The 13,934-nt window shown below is 35.3% G+C and overlaps 1 protein-coding gene across 2 annotated transcripts in view; it reads left to right on the top strand.

Annotated features, from left to right (window-relative positions):
• The window catches only part of LOC149068227 (uncharacterized), a 44,651-nt gene that overhangs the window by 15,542 nt on the left and 15,175 nt on the right, over positions 1-13,934 (top strand). For both annotated transcript variants that reach the window (XM_089251781.1, XM_089251780.1), the window contains exons 7-11: positions 3,352-3,497; positions 3,939-3,998; positions 6,470-6,525; positions 7,408-7,618; positions 9,164-9,233. In XM_089251781.1, coding sequence (XP_089107907.1) covers positions 3,352-3,497; positions 3,939-3,998; positions 6,470-6,525; positions 7,408-7,618; positions 9,164-9,233 — 543 coding nt within the window. The remainder of the gene's footprint in view (positions 1-3,351; positions 3,498-3,938; positions 3,999-6,469; positions 6,526-7,407; positions 7,619-9,163; positions 9,234-13,934) is intronic.

The raw sequence follows: 13,934 nt of genomic DNA, 5'->3' as shown, positions 1-13,934 counted from the left end.
CAGTAGCCATCCCTCATATCTAGCTCGCATACTAGAAAGATTGTGCACTTACGATGTTGAGTATTGTTAATTAGGCAATGCATGCTTACTGATGAGAGCATCGTTATAACCATACCACTTGAGGTTCCGTTAAACCATACCACTTGACACCTTTGTTGTCTTTTCAAATTTTCTTCGGATTTATGCTTCTGGTTTAGTATTGAATACTTTCTTCAGTGTAATATCCATAATTTTTTTTAATGTGGTGTGTGGAAAGAAACAAGCCAGAATGCGCCAATTTGGTATCGTAAATGTGAGGTATAGTTATAACTAGAGCCCGGATTATATGCAAATAAATATGTGCATATGCATTTTCATGTTTTGGCTTTTTTTTACTATTAATGCATATAAATGCATAAAATCAAAGAATTTTCAGTATAAGTGTGTATTTTTGAAGATTTATTTAAACCCACTCAATTTCTTTTTATAATTTTTCAAATAAATATTGTTCATAATATTTTCATAACATCAGTTTTTTTCCCGCAGATGGAATTTAGTAAATCAATACATATTTATAAAGTGTTTTACGAATATTAACCGTTTCATTGTAAGGCTATTTCTAGAGATATGTCGAAGTGTTAAATTTTTTTTAGAAATTGTGTCGAAATTCTTTTGTTACCTGGTATTTTCGTTATCGAACATCTTCAACAAACTGAAAATTAAAAAATGCCTGAAATAAAAAATATGTAGAAGTTATTTGCACTTACGGTGTATATATATATGTATATATATATATATATACCGTAAGTGCAAATAACTTCTACATATTTTTTATTTCTATATATATATATATATATATATGTATAGTATAGGTATATATATATATGTATATATATACCGTATATATACATATATATATACCGTATATATACATATATATATATATATACCGTATATATATATATATATATATATATATATATATATATATACATATATATATATACCGTAAGTGCAAATAACTTCTACATATTTTTTATTTCAGGCATTTTTTAATTTTCAGTTTGTTGAATCTGTTCGATAACGAAAATACCAGGTAACAAAAGAATTTCGACACAATTTCTAAAAAAAATTTAACACTTCGACATATCTCTAGAAATAGCCTTACAATGAAACGGTTAATATTCGTAAAACACTTTATAAATATATTTTATGAGGGAATATTTTTTTGTAAATGAATACATATGCATTTAAGAAATAGAAAAAAGATGTATTTTAAAAACAGTACTTTTTTTGCATGGTAATTTTTTTAATGCATATTTTCTTATTTTTTGTGCATATTTCTACAATTTTTTACTTTTTTCAAGATTTTTAGTGCATATTCAGGAGTGTTTAATGAGTATTTTGGGATTTTCAGTGCATATTTTTAGAACATATTTTGCCACTCTTTTAGTGCATATAATCCAGGCTGTAGTTATAACCCTTTGAAGGGCACTTTGAGGACGGTGCGCTGGAAAGGGATATAGCGGAAGGGTAATGAGCATGAGTTTCCAACGGGGGTTCCACATGATCAAACATCACGGAAACCTTAAAAATCCTGGAACCTGGAGAACTTTCAAAGAAGAAAACTTTCTTGTTACTGATACTCACAATGCTGTTCTTTGTTTTAAATTCTTATAAGATAGTGTCGTTTAAAAAAAAATCCGGTCCACTTGAATGATAACCTAAAAAGTGTGCAAGCATGTGAGTGAGCAAAACAATGTGCAAGCATGTGAGTGAGCAAAACAATGTGCAAGCATGTGAGTGAGCAAAACAATGTGCAAGCGGCACATGGGCCTACCCGGGCCTCATAAAAATGAGATTCGGTTAAAATTTTCCAAGAGTAAGCATGTAAATTGGTACGGACGAGAATTTCTAGCCAGGTAGGGCCAACCGAAAGAATGACTTTTAGACACAGAGGCATATTTACGATGTGATGTGTAAGGGAGAGAGATAAGCAGAGTATAATCCAGGGGAGTTAATTTGGAGGAATGAGTTGTCAAAAAAACTAGACTAGAATAGTGAAAGGCAGCAAAATTTGTATTGCCCACAGGCAATGAAACTATGAATCTGCCTCCAGGGGCCTATGATTCGCTTAAGACAAATTATGAATTTGTTGTGTGAGAAACAAATGATGAGCATTATCCCATGCTGGAGCCCTGTCGCCCCCTCCCCGGTTAGGATCATGCAGGGGACCTCAGTTGCTCAGGGCCTTCCACGATAAGCTCTGGCACAATGATTTATGACAATAAATATGAATATGTATGGTGATGCTTAAGCCTTCATTCATTTTGGATAAATATTCAAAATTTTGAGTTTCATGGAGCAGCCTCATTATTATCAAGGGTCCCGTGAGAAATTTTACGCTGGAAACCTCTGGATTAGAGAGATTGAATTGTTTTGTCTGTTGATTTATCTATTTGTGGCAACAAGCTTTTGCCTATATGAATAAATACTATATATCTGTGAAAATGTCAGAGGCAAAGAGCATTGTGTCCATTTTCATCAATATTGGGATAATGCTATTAATTTGCAGCAATTTTGTTACACTAAATGTAGGTATAGGACACTAAGCTCTATTTCAATAAACAACAGAGATATTCAGTTTATAAAACAAACAAGCTCCATCACTGCCGTCTTAACGCATGGCCCGGGGGTCTCAAGAGAAGAGGGGCCTCAAAAAACTAGAAGTGGTTGAATTTCCCAGGTAGGTCCTCGGAAAAATCACTTGGCCTGGGGGCCCATGATGCTCTTAAGACGGCCCTGAGCTCCATAAAAAGCCATACTTAAAAAATCTTAAACGGCTCTCCCGTAAAATTTCCCATTTATAACATGGTTCCCTTTGCCTCCAGCATACAGATATATGCAGAGTGCATAGCTAACTCCTCTTGCACCGCAAATTACGGGCAAACCATCGATGGTAGAGGCATGCTTCCAATTAGAAAAAGTATTCAATGAAGACCAGAAAAAGTAATGTGAAGGCCTGTGATACATCATTCATGTTGCAATAGGTTGTATAGTTATTAAAATAAAAAACAAAATTACTTTTCATATGCCCCCCCCCCCCCCCATTCTCTAACTTCCAACATTGTTGCCAAATTGTTTTTTGCCCATTTGTCCAGAGCTTTGACAAACATTTAAAGTAGCCTATAATTAAGTCGAGTCCTATTTGGTACATATACAAAATTTGGCAAAGATCGGTCTAAAATTGTGAATTTGTATAGAGAACATACACATACACAGAAAATCAATTTTATATTTACAGATATCATTAACTTTGTGTATCACTGATTCCATTTCTTAGAAGATACTGATGATTAATTGCTCTCTTAGGATACCGCCAAGTTGGCTTGTTTGTCGAAGAATGTTGCAAGATCTTGAACAAAAACCCTGTGGAGCGGGAACTAGATGTCCATAAATTATCCAATGATATCCTTAGGCTCTCACAACGCCTTCATCATTTTCATAAGCACGATCAGGTAACTTATCAGTTTATGTAAAAATTTCCGGGGCTTGTAGCAGTTTTGAAGTGTAATATTCTGAAATATTTTCCAGGAGTATACATGCATATGTCCATCATGAGCTCAGCTTGTTGTAGTCATGCCAATTGAAATTACATATGTTATCATAGTGTCCCTTATGAACCAATTGTCTCCTGCTGTGACCTTGTGTAAGATAGCTCTCTCACTCAGTGCTTGCAATATTCAATTTCATGCCCCGAACTCCATCATAAGATAGCCTTCATTAAAAGGAATTACTTGGTCCACCATTCTTATCTAATGCATAAGGATACCCATCAGTCAGTGTTTCAATTTTGATTCTGTTTAGATCATACAAAGTAAGCGTGAATTAGTTACTCATGTGATTTGATGAGATATGTCATAGATGCTGATCTAATCGACTTTGTTCTAATATTTTAGGACTATGTTCACACCTTGGTATGGGCCAAGATGAAAGGCCACCGTCAATGGCCAGCCAAGGTGAGCAAACTTGTATTTTCCTGTATTTATTATTTTTAACAAATTGTATGCTTCTTTTTTTTTTTAAATTATTCTGACAGTTATTTGTTTTTAGACAATTGCGGTAAATTTATTAACTTATTGCAATTTTGCAATTTCCGCAAGAAAAAAAACTGATGATGAATGAAGCTAACTGATTACACCATTCGTTTTCTTTGCTCGAATGAGTTGAGCGTGAAAAAATTTGTGACATCTTTTTATGTGTTTCAATGTAATTCTGTTCTAGGATCTTTCACAGTGCTTTTACGGGTGACAAGAAGTAACAAACACAAAGAGGAGCAGAAATTATTTCTTTTTTTCCTTTTATATAATGCAGATATTTTAATCATAAGTGCCAGAACTTGAGGGCTGAGGCTGTTTGAGCCCCCCCCCCCCCAATAAATCAATAAATTTTATGGCATTATTGCTTATCACTTTTTTGAGGGGCTGGTGAGTAATGGTAAAGCATCCTGTGGTTGCCTTTTTGACCTTCCAATCCATCAAGACCATGCACTTGGTGGGGGGAAAACTTGGTCCAGTTAATAATATACACAATGCAATGCGCCACTTCTCTTCCTGCATAAAGTCTTGAGTCTCATATATACAGGCAATCAGAAAATTTCAGCGCACCCCCCCCCCCTCCAATGCCGGTGCTTCTGATTTTAATACAAACATACAATTCCGATTACCCCACATACTTATAGTCCTGCGAGAGTGGCCAGACTTATAGCAGTGCAGCCATATACATGCGTATAGCGCTGTTCAATATCATTTCTATTTTTCAGTGAACCAGGTAAGAGTTATGGACAAGTATTTTAGAACTGGGTGGAGAAAACAATATATGATGCCCCGCATGTTACTAGATAACACACAAATTGCGTGTAATAATAGGAGATACCTATTTGTATGAAGTTAACAACTAGATGATGCAAAGATGAATTCAGGATAGAAAAATCCACTGTCTCTATGGGGAATCAAATCCACACATCCTCTTATATGCCAGATGAGCGCACTAAGGGTGCTGAAGTGTTAATTGCATACAAACTCTAGGGGAAGAAGTTTGTTGCTTCTATAGAGTAGTGGTCTACCTGGTATGTGAGAGGGTATGGGTTTGATTCCCTGTAGAGACAGTGAAATTTTCTTTCCCGAATTCATCTTTTCATCAGCCAGTATTTAAAACCTTTGTACAAATACGGAAAGTGATATCATCTTGAAATACCTATTTGCTGACGGAACACAACATGAAGCGGTTGCAAGAACAATGAGATGAGCCATAATTCATTTGAGACAACATTAAGAGGAGCATAGACGTATGCAGTCTCGGGGGTGGGGTTTAACGTTTTTTCCTGCAAAATAACACTCTAATCTCGTCTTGAGAGGGGTTGGGGTTCTAACCCCCCCCCCCCCCCCGATTATAGTGTTATTTAGTGGGAGGGGGTTAGAAACCCCCCCCCCCCCTGCATACGCCAATGAAGATGAGCACTGATACCCCCCTTCTGAAAAGAACTGGATAATGTGGAGTCATCTGTAGTGTCCTAGAAACCGATGTCAATTTTTGACCGATGTCCAAGCATTGAACCAGGCATAAATGCTTGGGGAAAAAAATGGTTATTTTTTACGTTTTCTATCAGTGTCGCTATTGAGACAATTATAAACTTCAGTTCAAAAATAAGCTTTGAAATTTCAGAAATTAGTTCAAAGCAAAAAGTAAAACTCTACAGTTGATTGTCAAAGGAAGCTATTCTTGTACAATCGCCTTCATTCTAGGAGGATACAGAACTGTTGTTTTTTTCAATGTACATATACTTAAATTCTGTATCACTCACATTTCTTTACAAGTTGTGCAATTCTCAGCCATGTTGGTTTTATTTTCTTGCTTTTAAACTTTAATATTGTGGGCTACAAACTTCAATATTCTTCATCTTCTTGACGGGAAAGACGGGGACAGAGAATACTCACTCGAAAAAGAACTACTATTACAAATTACTAGAGAATATTCTTATCAAAAATAATAAGAATTAGTCTCAAGTTATTTATAGAGATTTACTATAATACACTTTATTACTTATATTCTTGAGAATTCTCTGTGGAAGGACTTCTATAACTGCAGAATATTCTCTGGAAGGACCATTATTAGTAACTTGAGAATAATTCTTGAGTTATTAATAATATTTAAGTTTCAGTAATAATTCCCCAGTAATTTATAAAAGAAGTTCTTCCGGAGAATATTCTCAAGGATATTATATACAATTATGTTATAAATAACAGGAGAATATTCTCATCAAGAACTTATAAGGATATTCTCAAGTTAATTATATAATAGAAATTCCTCCAGAAAATATTGAGAATATTCTCCTAAAGATTATTCTCAAGAATTTTACATTTTTAAAATCAAGGCATATTAATTTTTGATATCCAGCTTGCAATAATTGTGATTCATTTTTCCTTTGCAGGTTCTGAAAGTAGTTGACAAGAAGGCTCATGTTGTGTTCTTTGGATCTCACCAGAGGTAAGATTAATATCTCGTCAAATCTGGTAAGTCTTGTGTTATAAACGAAGTTGCATAAATGCTTCAAACAAGCTCAAGTGGAAGAAATAACTAGATAGGACAATGATTCTTCTGACGTGTATTTCTATGTTCTGTGATTTTTTTCAATTAAAACCTACAGTAGGACTTCACAGACAGTTACTCATTAGGAAAGTTGATGTCCTCTGCACCTTATCATAATGGTTAACAGCCTCGCATTAAGATGTCACCAGTATGCCGACTGGAATGAAAAACTGTGCAATGTCACCATATTAAGAAGTGTTGTGTATTTTGCGAAATGGTAATACGTGTGAATGAAATGTTCAAAATGATGAAATAATCAAAATGAATGAGATCTATTCATTAACAGGAGTCTTCTAGGGATGCACAACCTCTGATCCACTGTCCAAATGCAGTGCAGCCCATAATCGGGTTCCATCCGGCCCGTGAAAGGTGTTCCTAAAATAAATAATTGCACACAACACGACTGTTTTACCACCAGTTTCTGGCCTGCAAGTGGTAGCATATCTGATTCTCGGACTGAAAGGGTTGGGCACCCCTGATGCAGAATATGGAATTGCAGATTCTGATTTCCTCAAATTTCTACATTGAGCTAAAGCTAGTACTAGAAGAGAAGAGCTTCTGAAGTACTTTTCAAAAAACTTTTTCGCCCATTGGAGAGTGATAGCCTGTCCATCACAAGGGAAAATTAAAAAATTGATCTACCTATGTAAAATTTAATGCTGTGAAATTCAATAATCATATGCCAGTGCAAACTTAATTCTTGTTTTGATATTATTTTATTTGAAGGGGAATAGGATTCTATTTTACATTTTAAAACACAGATTTATTTCTCTAATGCAGGAGCAAAGTTCCTATAGCACACTGTTACCTTCTGTCTGAAGATGACCCCTCGCCAAAACGCACAAGAAGAAAAGACTATATTGAAGCACTAGAAGAATTAAATCGCCATCTCGAGGAGTACGTGGACAAATACGGTTTATATGCGTATGCACAGCCACGCACGCCATTCAATCCGCTATCTCTCAAACTACCTATCACACCGCAGAAGAGGGTAATCTATTATTTAATTTTAAAAAAATATGTGTATTGTGAGAATTAAAGGATGCTGTGTTTTATGAATGTTATCCTTTCATTGTGATTCATCGCTATAACGTGGATATGAATATCTTTCCACCGCATAAATATTGAAAAAAAGTCACTTCATAACCCTGGAGGAAAATGGGAGGATCTTCCCATTGGTGGTCAGTTTTTCCCTGAATGAGTTAATGTGATAGACCTTTATTCACACTAATTGATACAATCAAGTCGTGAATTTTTTTTTTTTTTTTTGGTACTTTTTCATGTTCAGAATCAGTTACTTACTCACATGGTCTTCAAGATGTTCGGCAACATAAGTGGCCAACACAGTAGACAAGAAACTGGTCACTTGGTTTTTTTAGGTGGTCATAGCTCTGGGCGTTTGAGCAGATGATGTTAGATGAAAAGATTGTGTATCATTTTCTCTCTCTCTCTACTGGGATAGACCTAATCCGATACTGTTTTCAGTATGACATTTTTTATAGTGGGAGGTTGAGAGAGACAGACATTCTCTTGGGCTGCAAATGTGTTAAGGAAGGGCGTCATGATATCAGTGTGAAAGATAGGAAGCCAAAATAAAGTGATGCCTTGGCTGATGAACACCTTCGCTTATACTAATTTTCCAGCTAACAAAGATTTTTTTTCCATGATTTTTCTGCCTTGGCTAACGAATATGGATTCAGCTAATAAACATTGATCTTGATAAATTGCGTCAACATAAAATACCCGCGTCGTGAGCTGATTTTTAGCGCCTTGTTGTCTCTCATTACTGTTACTAGAGCCCAATTAACTCATGTTCACATTGGAATCTTTTTCCAGACTGTACTTCTACTTCTCTTCCTGAAAGTTTTTGAACTATTTTGTGTAAAATGAAAGATTCAGCTGGTAGAAAACGCATTGAAAAAAAAGAGCATATGTATTCACTTCAAGTGTTCTTTCAGTGCAAGTACCTTAGCATCAAATTGAAGTCTGGAGATTCCAGGAGCTTATCTTTTCTATCTGCATGTGTGATACACAGATATAAGCTGACCGAAACACAAATAGATAGGGACACCAACGAACTTGACTAGGTTATTGGGTTGTTTCAATGCTAGCTTTTAGTCTAACCAATATTGGTTGTGTACTTGGTGTAAAATGAAAAGATCTCTCTTCAGTATCTCATATCTTTAAGTTCTCATTCATCCAATTTTGAAGCTGTTCATTTTAGTCTTCTGCCGGTTTTTCTCTTTTATAGTTATATTTACTCTTTACTTATAGTTTACTCTTTTATATAGTATTAAAAAACCGTATCTTTAAATTTTGGACAAAACCTGGTACGAATTAAAAGGTTTTTCATAGAACTGTGGGGAAATCATGTTTCAGCTACAAATGTGATCCCGGAATGAATTGACTTCGTTAGCTAAGGTATCACTTTAAAATTAAATCGATTGCTCAATAACAATTCTTTTTTTTTTCTTAAATTGGTACTTATTTATGGTAAATGTTCTGCTAGAATAAATTATGTTTTTATTTGTATCAGTTGGTTTCTGCTGGAAGACATCAGAGAAGGAAACAATTCAAGAGGAGGACATCCGACGCAATCTCAATAGGTATTTTTTTTACTTGATTTTTCATGACATGTCTACTTTGTTATTGTTTCGTTTTATTCTAGAAATCAGTCAATTTTTTTACCTCCCTTTTTAACAGCTACAATTTTGAGTTTGAGTAATTGATTCATAGCCAAGGTGACAAAGTTGCTCGTATTTTATAGACATTCCCATATTTAGCACAAATAATTCGATTTAATAAAAATAGGTGGTCACTCAGTGCCTCCCTTACTTTCACAAAAAATTTTTTTGTTTAACCCATTAAAGACTACTGATTTTTTGAAAGAAAAAACCACTGAGTGGAAACTACTCCCACCATTTATTGGCAAAGAGAAAAATTAAAATTTTGAATGGCAAATTTTCTTACCAACCAGCGTTAATATGTTAAGGAAGGGATCTTCAACACATTTGGCCCTCTGAGCTTTTTGCTACTGCTCATCAACCATTTTTAAAAAATGGCTAACCATACCATACTCAGGCTTCGATGTCTGAAAGGTAGAAGACCTCTGGTTAAGGCAAATGAACTTTCTGGATGTTGATGCTGAGACAAACTTTGGAAATAAAAGTTTGTTGTCTCTGCTGGGAATCTTAGCAATGGTCCTCTTGTAATATAAGCAAGTACACTAACAAATATACCACAAAGACACAACTTCGCTGTCTTTATAACATGCACAGTAGCATGATACACTGAGGGGATACGTATGCACTCCCCAGGTGGCGAGAGTAGAGACAGCCCGACGTCAATTCTTTTGTCGATAATGTGAACTCTTCCTTTTTTTTTTAACGCTAGAAGCACCACACCATTCGTTTTGATCGTTTTCTGTCTTCTCTCTCGATTTCCATGGTAAACCAGATTGTTTAGTGTTGAAATTTCACGACTTTTCCTAAAAATGCTTATATGTCACGCTGTCCAACTATTGCAAGTTTTAGAAAAATCTGCCAAGATCATTTTATGGCCAAATCTATTGTTCTATCACTTTGGTCCCCCTCAGGAATGAAAGTGGCCCGAATGAAATTTCTGGCTATGGGCCTGCCTTATTCGTTATCGATTCGACTCCAGTGAGTTGAAATTATGATTTGAATGTCCAGATCATAACTCATTGCTGTTGTCCAATAAAGCAATTACAGTAGGTTATTTCCACAAACGATACACACAAATTCCACAATTTTCCATTCAAACTGATTTAATAGTTGTGCGCAGATAAAAACAAATAGTAGGAAGTTAATAGAAGAAGAAACCCCTCTCTCTTAACGGTCATCTCTATTTTACTGCCTAATAATATTTCCGGCTTTATTTACACTTTTACATTTTGTAATATTTTATCGTGTATATATATTGCTTGTGATTGCATTTTTAATTGGGTTGCTGCATGTTTGAAATATATGACATCCATATTTGTTATGGGCGTCTTTTTTCTCAGCCACCTCGTTGGGCATTTTTCCTGTTGTAGCGTTGTTTTTGTATTTGTATTTTAGTTATACCTAGAAGGACCATCACTGGTCAATTTCACTGGTAGCATTTCATAGGCACTTTCATAGCCATACGCGATCATGTTATATTTCGAATCATGGCATCAAATTTCTACTAATATAGATATGTTCATTTCAGCTAATTGAAAGCATCCTTAATGATCGACCAATTGCAAAATAAAAATACTAGTATAGCCAAAAATGTAGAGATGCTAATCATTGAATCTAGCTAAAAGCTAGTAGAAATTTGAGCATGTGATGATTGTTTTACTTTATCTCAATACTTGCTGAAATACTGAATCATAATAATACCACCTTAGTAGGTATAGTGATAAAATATAGAAAAGGAATTTCACGCGAAATTCATCAGGGACAACTTCATATGAAACGATTGATGCGTTTACAAATAAAGACGTCATATTTTGTGTTTAAGAAAAAGGAAAATATTCTTCTGCTACATTCAGTGCATTTAAATATACATTTGCAATAAAGGGAAAAAATTTCTGAATCCCTCAAAATTTTACAATGAAACGTAGTGTTGATCAGAGGGCTTGAAAGCATTTCGTGTGCGTATCATTCATTTGCCAGAAATGCTTGGTCTATTTGTGGGGAAAAAAGCTAAACTGTGGGAAAGTATTAATTTCCTTCTTGTTAAAATTAGTTGAAAAAAAAAGCTTAGAGACCCCTTATTTTTTTGTTCAGGAATCAGAATTTCGCTAACAACAACAACTGCTAGACCACAAACAATGACAGCGATGTCAGGTCCCGCTATGCAATAGCAGAACAGACGATAAACTTTCAATGCATAAAAACAAGTCTGTATGCCAAAAATGTGTTTCTAATGTAACAAAGGTATTGAAAAGTGTAAAAAGTGGGATGTGTGAATACAATTGCAATTACAATATAATATTTAGAATGTAAGTAATTTTTTTTTATCAGTTGCGCAACGAGTAACTTTTAGGGGTAGTATTACCCTCTTAAAACTGAGCCAAAACTGACCATCAAACAGAAATTTTTCAATTGATTTGTGTTTATTGTAGGCCAAAATAACCTCTAAAAAGAAAAAGAAATTGGAAAAAAATGAGTTAATTAACTTAATTTATTATTTAATTGTTATAACCATTTAAAACCATTAAAAAGTAGGTGCACGTAGTTGCTAACTGCTACAGATTGTCCTTAGCTTCCTACAGATAGCCGCAATAAACTATGGAGCTATGGAAAAAGCTGAATACTACAGAAATCGGTTTAAAAAAAATCGGGTCTTTGAGTTTCTTGCAGCGTTTTACTTATTATTTTTTTTAATTGCATCGATCTTTACCATAACGATGAATTCGTATACACACATGAGAGAGTTTGAGTGGAGGCAAACTCGGAACCGATCTGTTTTGTCTGTGCATGGAAAGCAATCTTTAAAGCTGCATCTAAACCTGTTGCTTGACTCGATGCCCAAACACACAAAAACATGTTTTCCGTCAAAACTGGCCCACGCTGTGGGCTAAAAACAGATTTTCAAGTAGTTCACAGTGGCAAGTCCAGACCTGCCTTCATTTGCATAGTAGTGCATGGTCGAGCTCACTGAACTTGTGTCTGAAAGAATGTTTGGTCATAGGTGCCGTTGAAGCTTTGATACAGAGAAAATGGGGATGGGGGGTTTAGGCAGTGGTGTAGCCAAGGGGTATCAGAGGGAGCGATGGCTCCCTCAATCAAAATTTTGCCTACATTGGTGCCTATTCTCCTTAGTAATTTTTGATTGCTTAAAAAAAAAATTGAACGCTTAATTTATATCTTCATCATTCATTCAAACCGAGCACAACTCCAGTCTATAGCCCTAGGCAATTTCCTACCGATTGAGTTGTGCCGGAAGTATGAGTGTCTTCCCCCCAAAACCCCTGGGTCTCCCGGGCCACGAAAATGATTATATACAATATATATATATATATACAAAACACATAATACACAAAGCTATGTCTTCATCAGCTAAAAGAATGAATACTGAAGTGACAAAATAAGAGTAAAAAAACTCCTTTCGTACGTTCCTCTTGCAATCTCACTGTGATTGGCTTTGCCCTATTCATTTCAGAGAAGAGATACTTTCTTATCATGATTTTTTAAAATTGTTTTCAAGCTCTTTATCTGAGAGCACGTGTTATTTATGGGCACCTTGGCTAGAGTTTGAACACCTAGAAATACCACCTTATTCATGGGCGCCTTGACTAGAGAGTTTGAGCTTCTAGACCGCAATAACTATAGGCGAAGTGGCATGTGCTATGGCATGTTGCCTAAAGTTGTTCTGATGTTTCACGACAAAAAATACAAAGCCCTTATACTGCTGATTTAATGAAATGTTTCCAATCAAAAACCTTACTCAATACAGCCTAGATTCCAGACTCTGCCACGAAGCTGGACTGGAAGAGATCTCAGTAACGGGATTAGTCCGGCTACAAAGTTTTGGCGTTCATTCATTCATTGCGCCTAGATGCAGAGCCATCAAAACAGCAACATGGGCCCCCGGGCCAAATAATATTCGGGGGGGGGGGGTGCGTGTACCAGGCTAGAAGTATCTATGTACTACAAATTTGTCTCTCAGTCACAAAAATAATGGTGCCATATCGCATTGCCCTGAGGTTGTCCCCCCCCCCCCCATGCATTTGAGGCCCTGAGCCATGCCCGAATTATGGGCCTATACATCAAGCCGCCCTGCTCAGACAAACAAACCGAGAGCCTATCTGATGTGACCCCCCGTCTTTTTCCTTTTGAAAGCGGGGTGATTTCCAATGGAGAAAGAATAATAAAAAAACTTTCAAGAATGGTCATCCTACCACGTTGCGGCAGATTGCTATGACAGTCACAGTCATCTAATGTCTAAAACATTTGCTTACAACACAACTGTAACATTATAGAAGAAGAGCGTAATAAATAGATGAAAGTATAAAATTTTTGCTGCACATTCACATCCTAGATTAATTACATATTCTTACTTTTTTTAATTACTTTTTTGAAAATGTAATCTTATTTTACAGCCATTTGTTGATCAATTTTCCGGTGGTAGCCGTATAAGTACTGAAATTTCATTTAAATTTTGAAAAATTTTCAAAAAATTAAATAAAATATAATCTAATCAATCAAAAAGTAATTAATTTAATTTCTAAAGATCAACTGAAAATAGAAAAAGTGAATTAAATTTATTTTTTATGAAATATGAAATAGTCTACTTTCTAAATTTGTGCCTAAATC

The sequence above is a fragment of the Pholcus phalangioides genome, unplaced genomic scaffold (assembly GCF_987345545.1).
Source record: "Pholcus phalangioides strain wild (caught in Gottingen) unplaced genomic scaffold, Ppha-v1.0 ptg000027l_1, whole genome shotgun sequence".
NCBI lineage: Eukaryota > Metazoa > Arthropoda > Arachnida > Araneae > Pholcidae > Pholcus > Pholcus phalangioides.
Note: the sequence above shows the minus strand (reverse complement) of the source record. Positions and strands in the feature narration are given on the sequence as shown.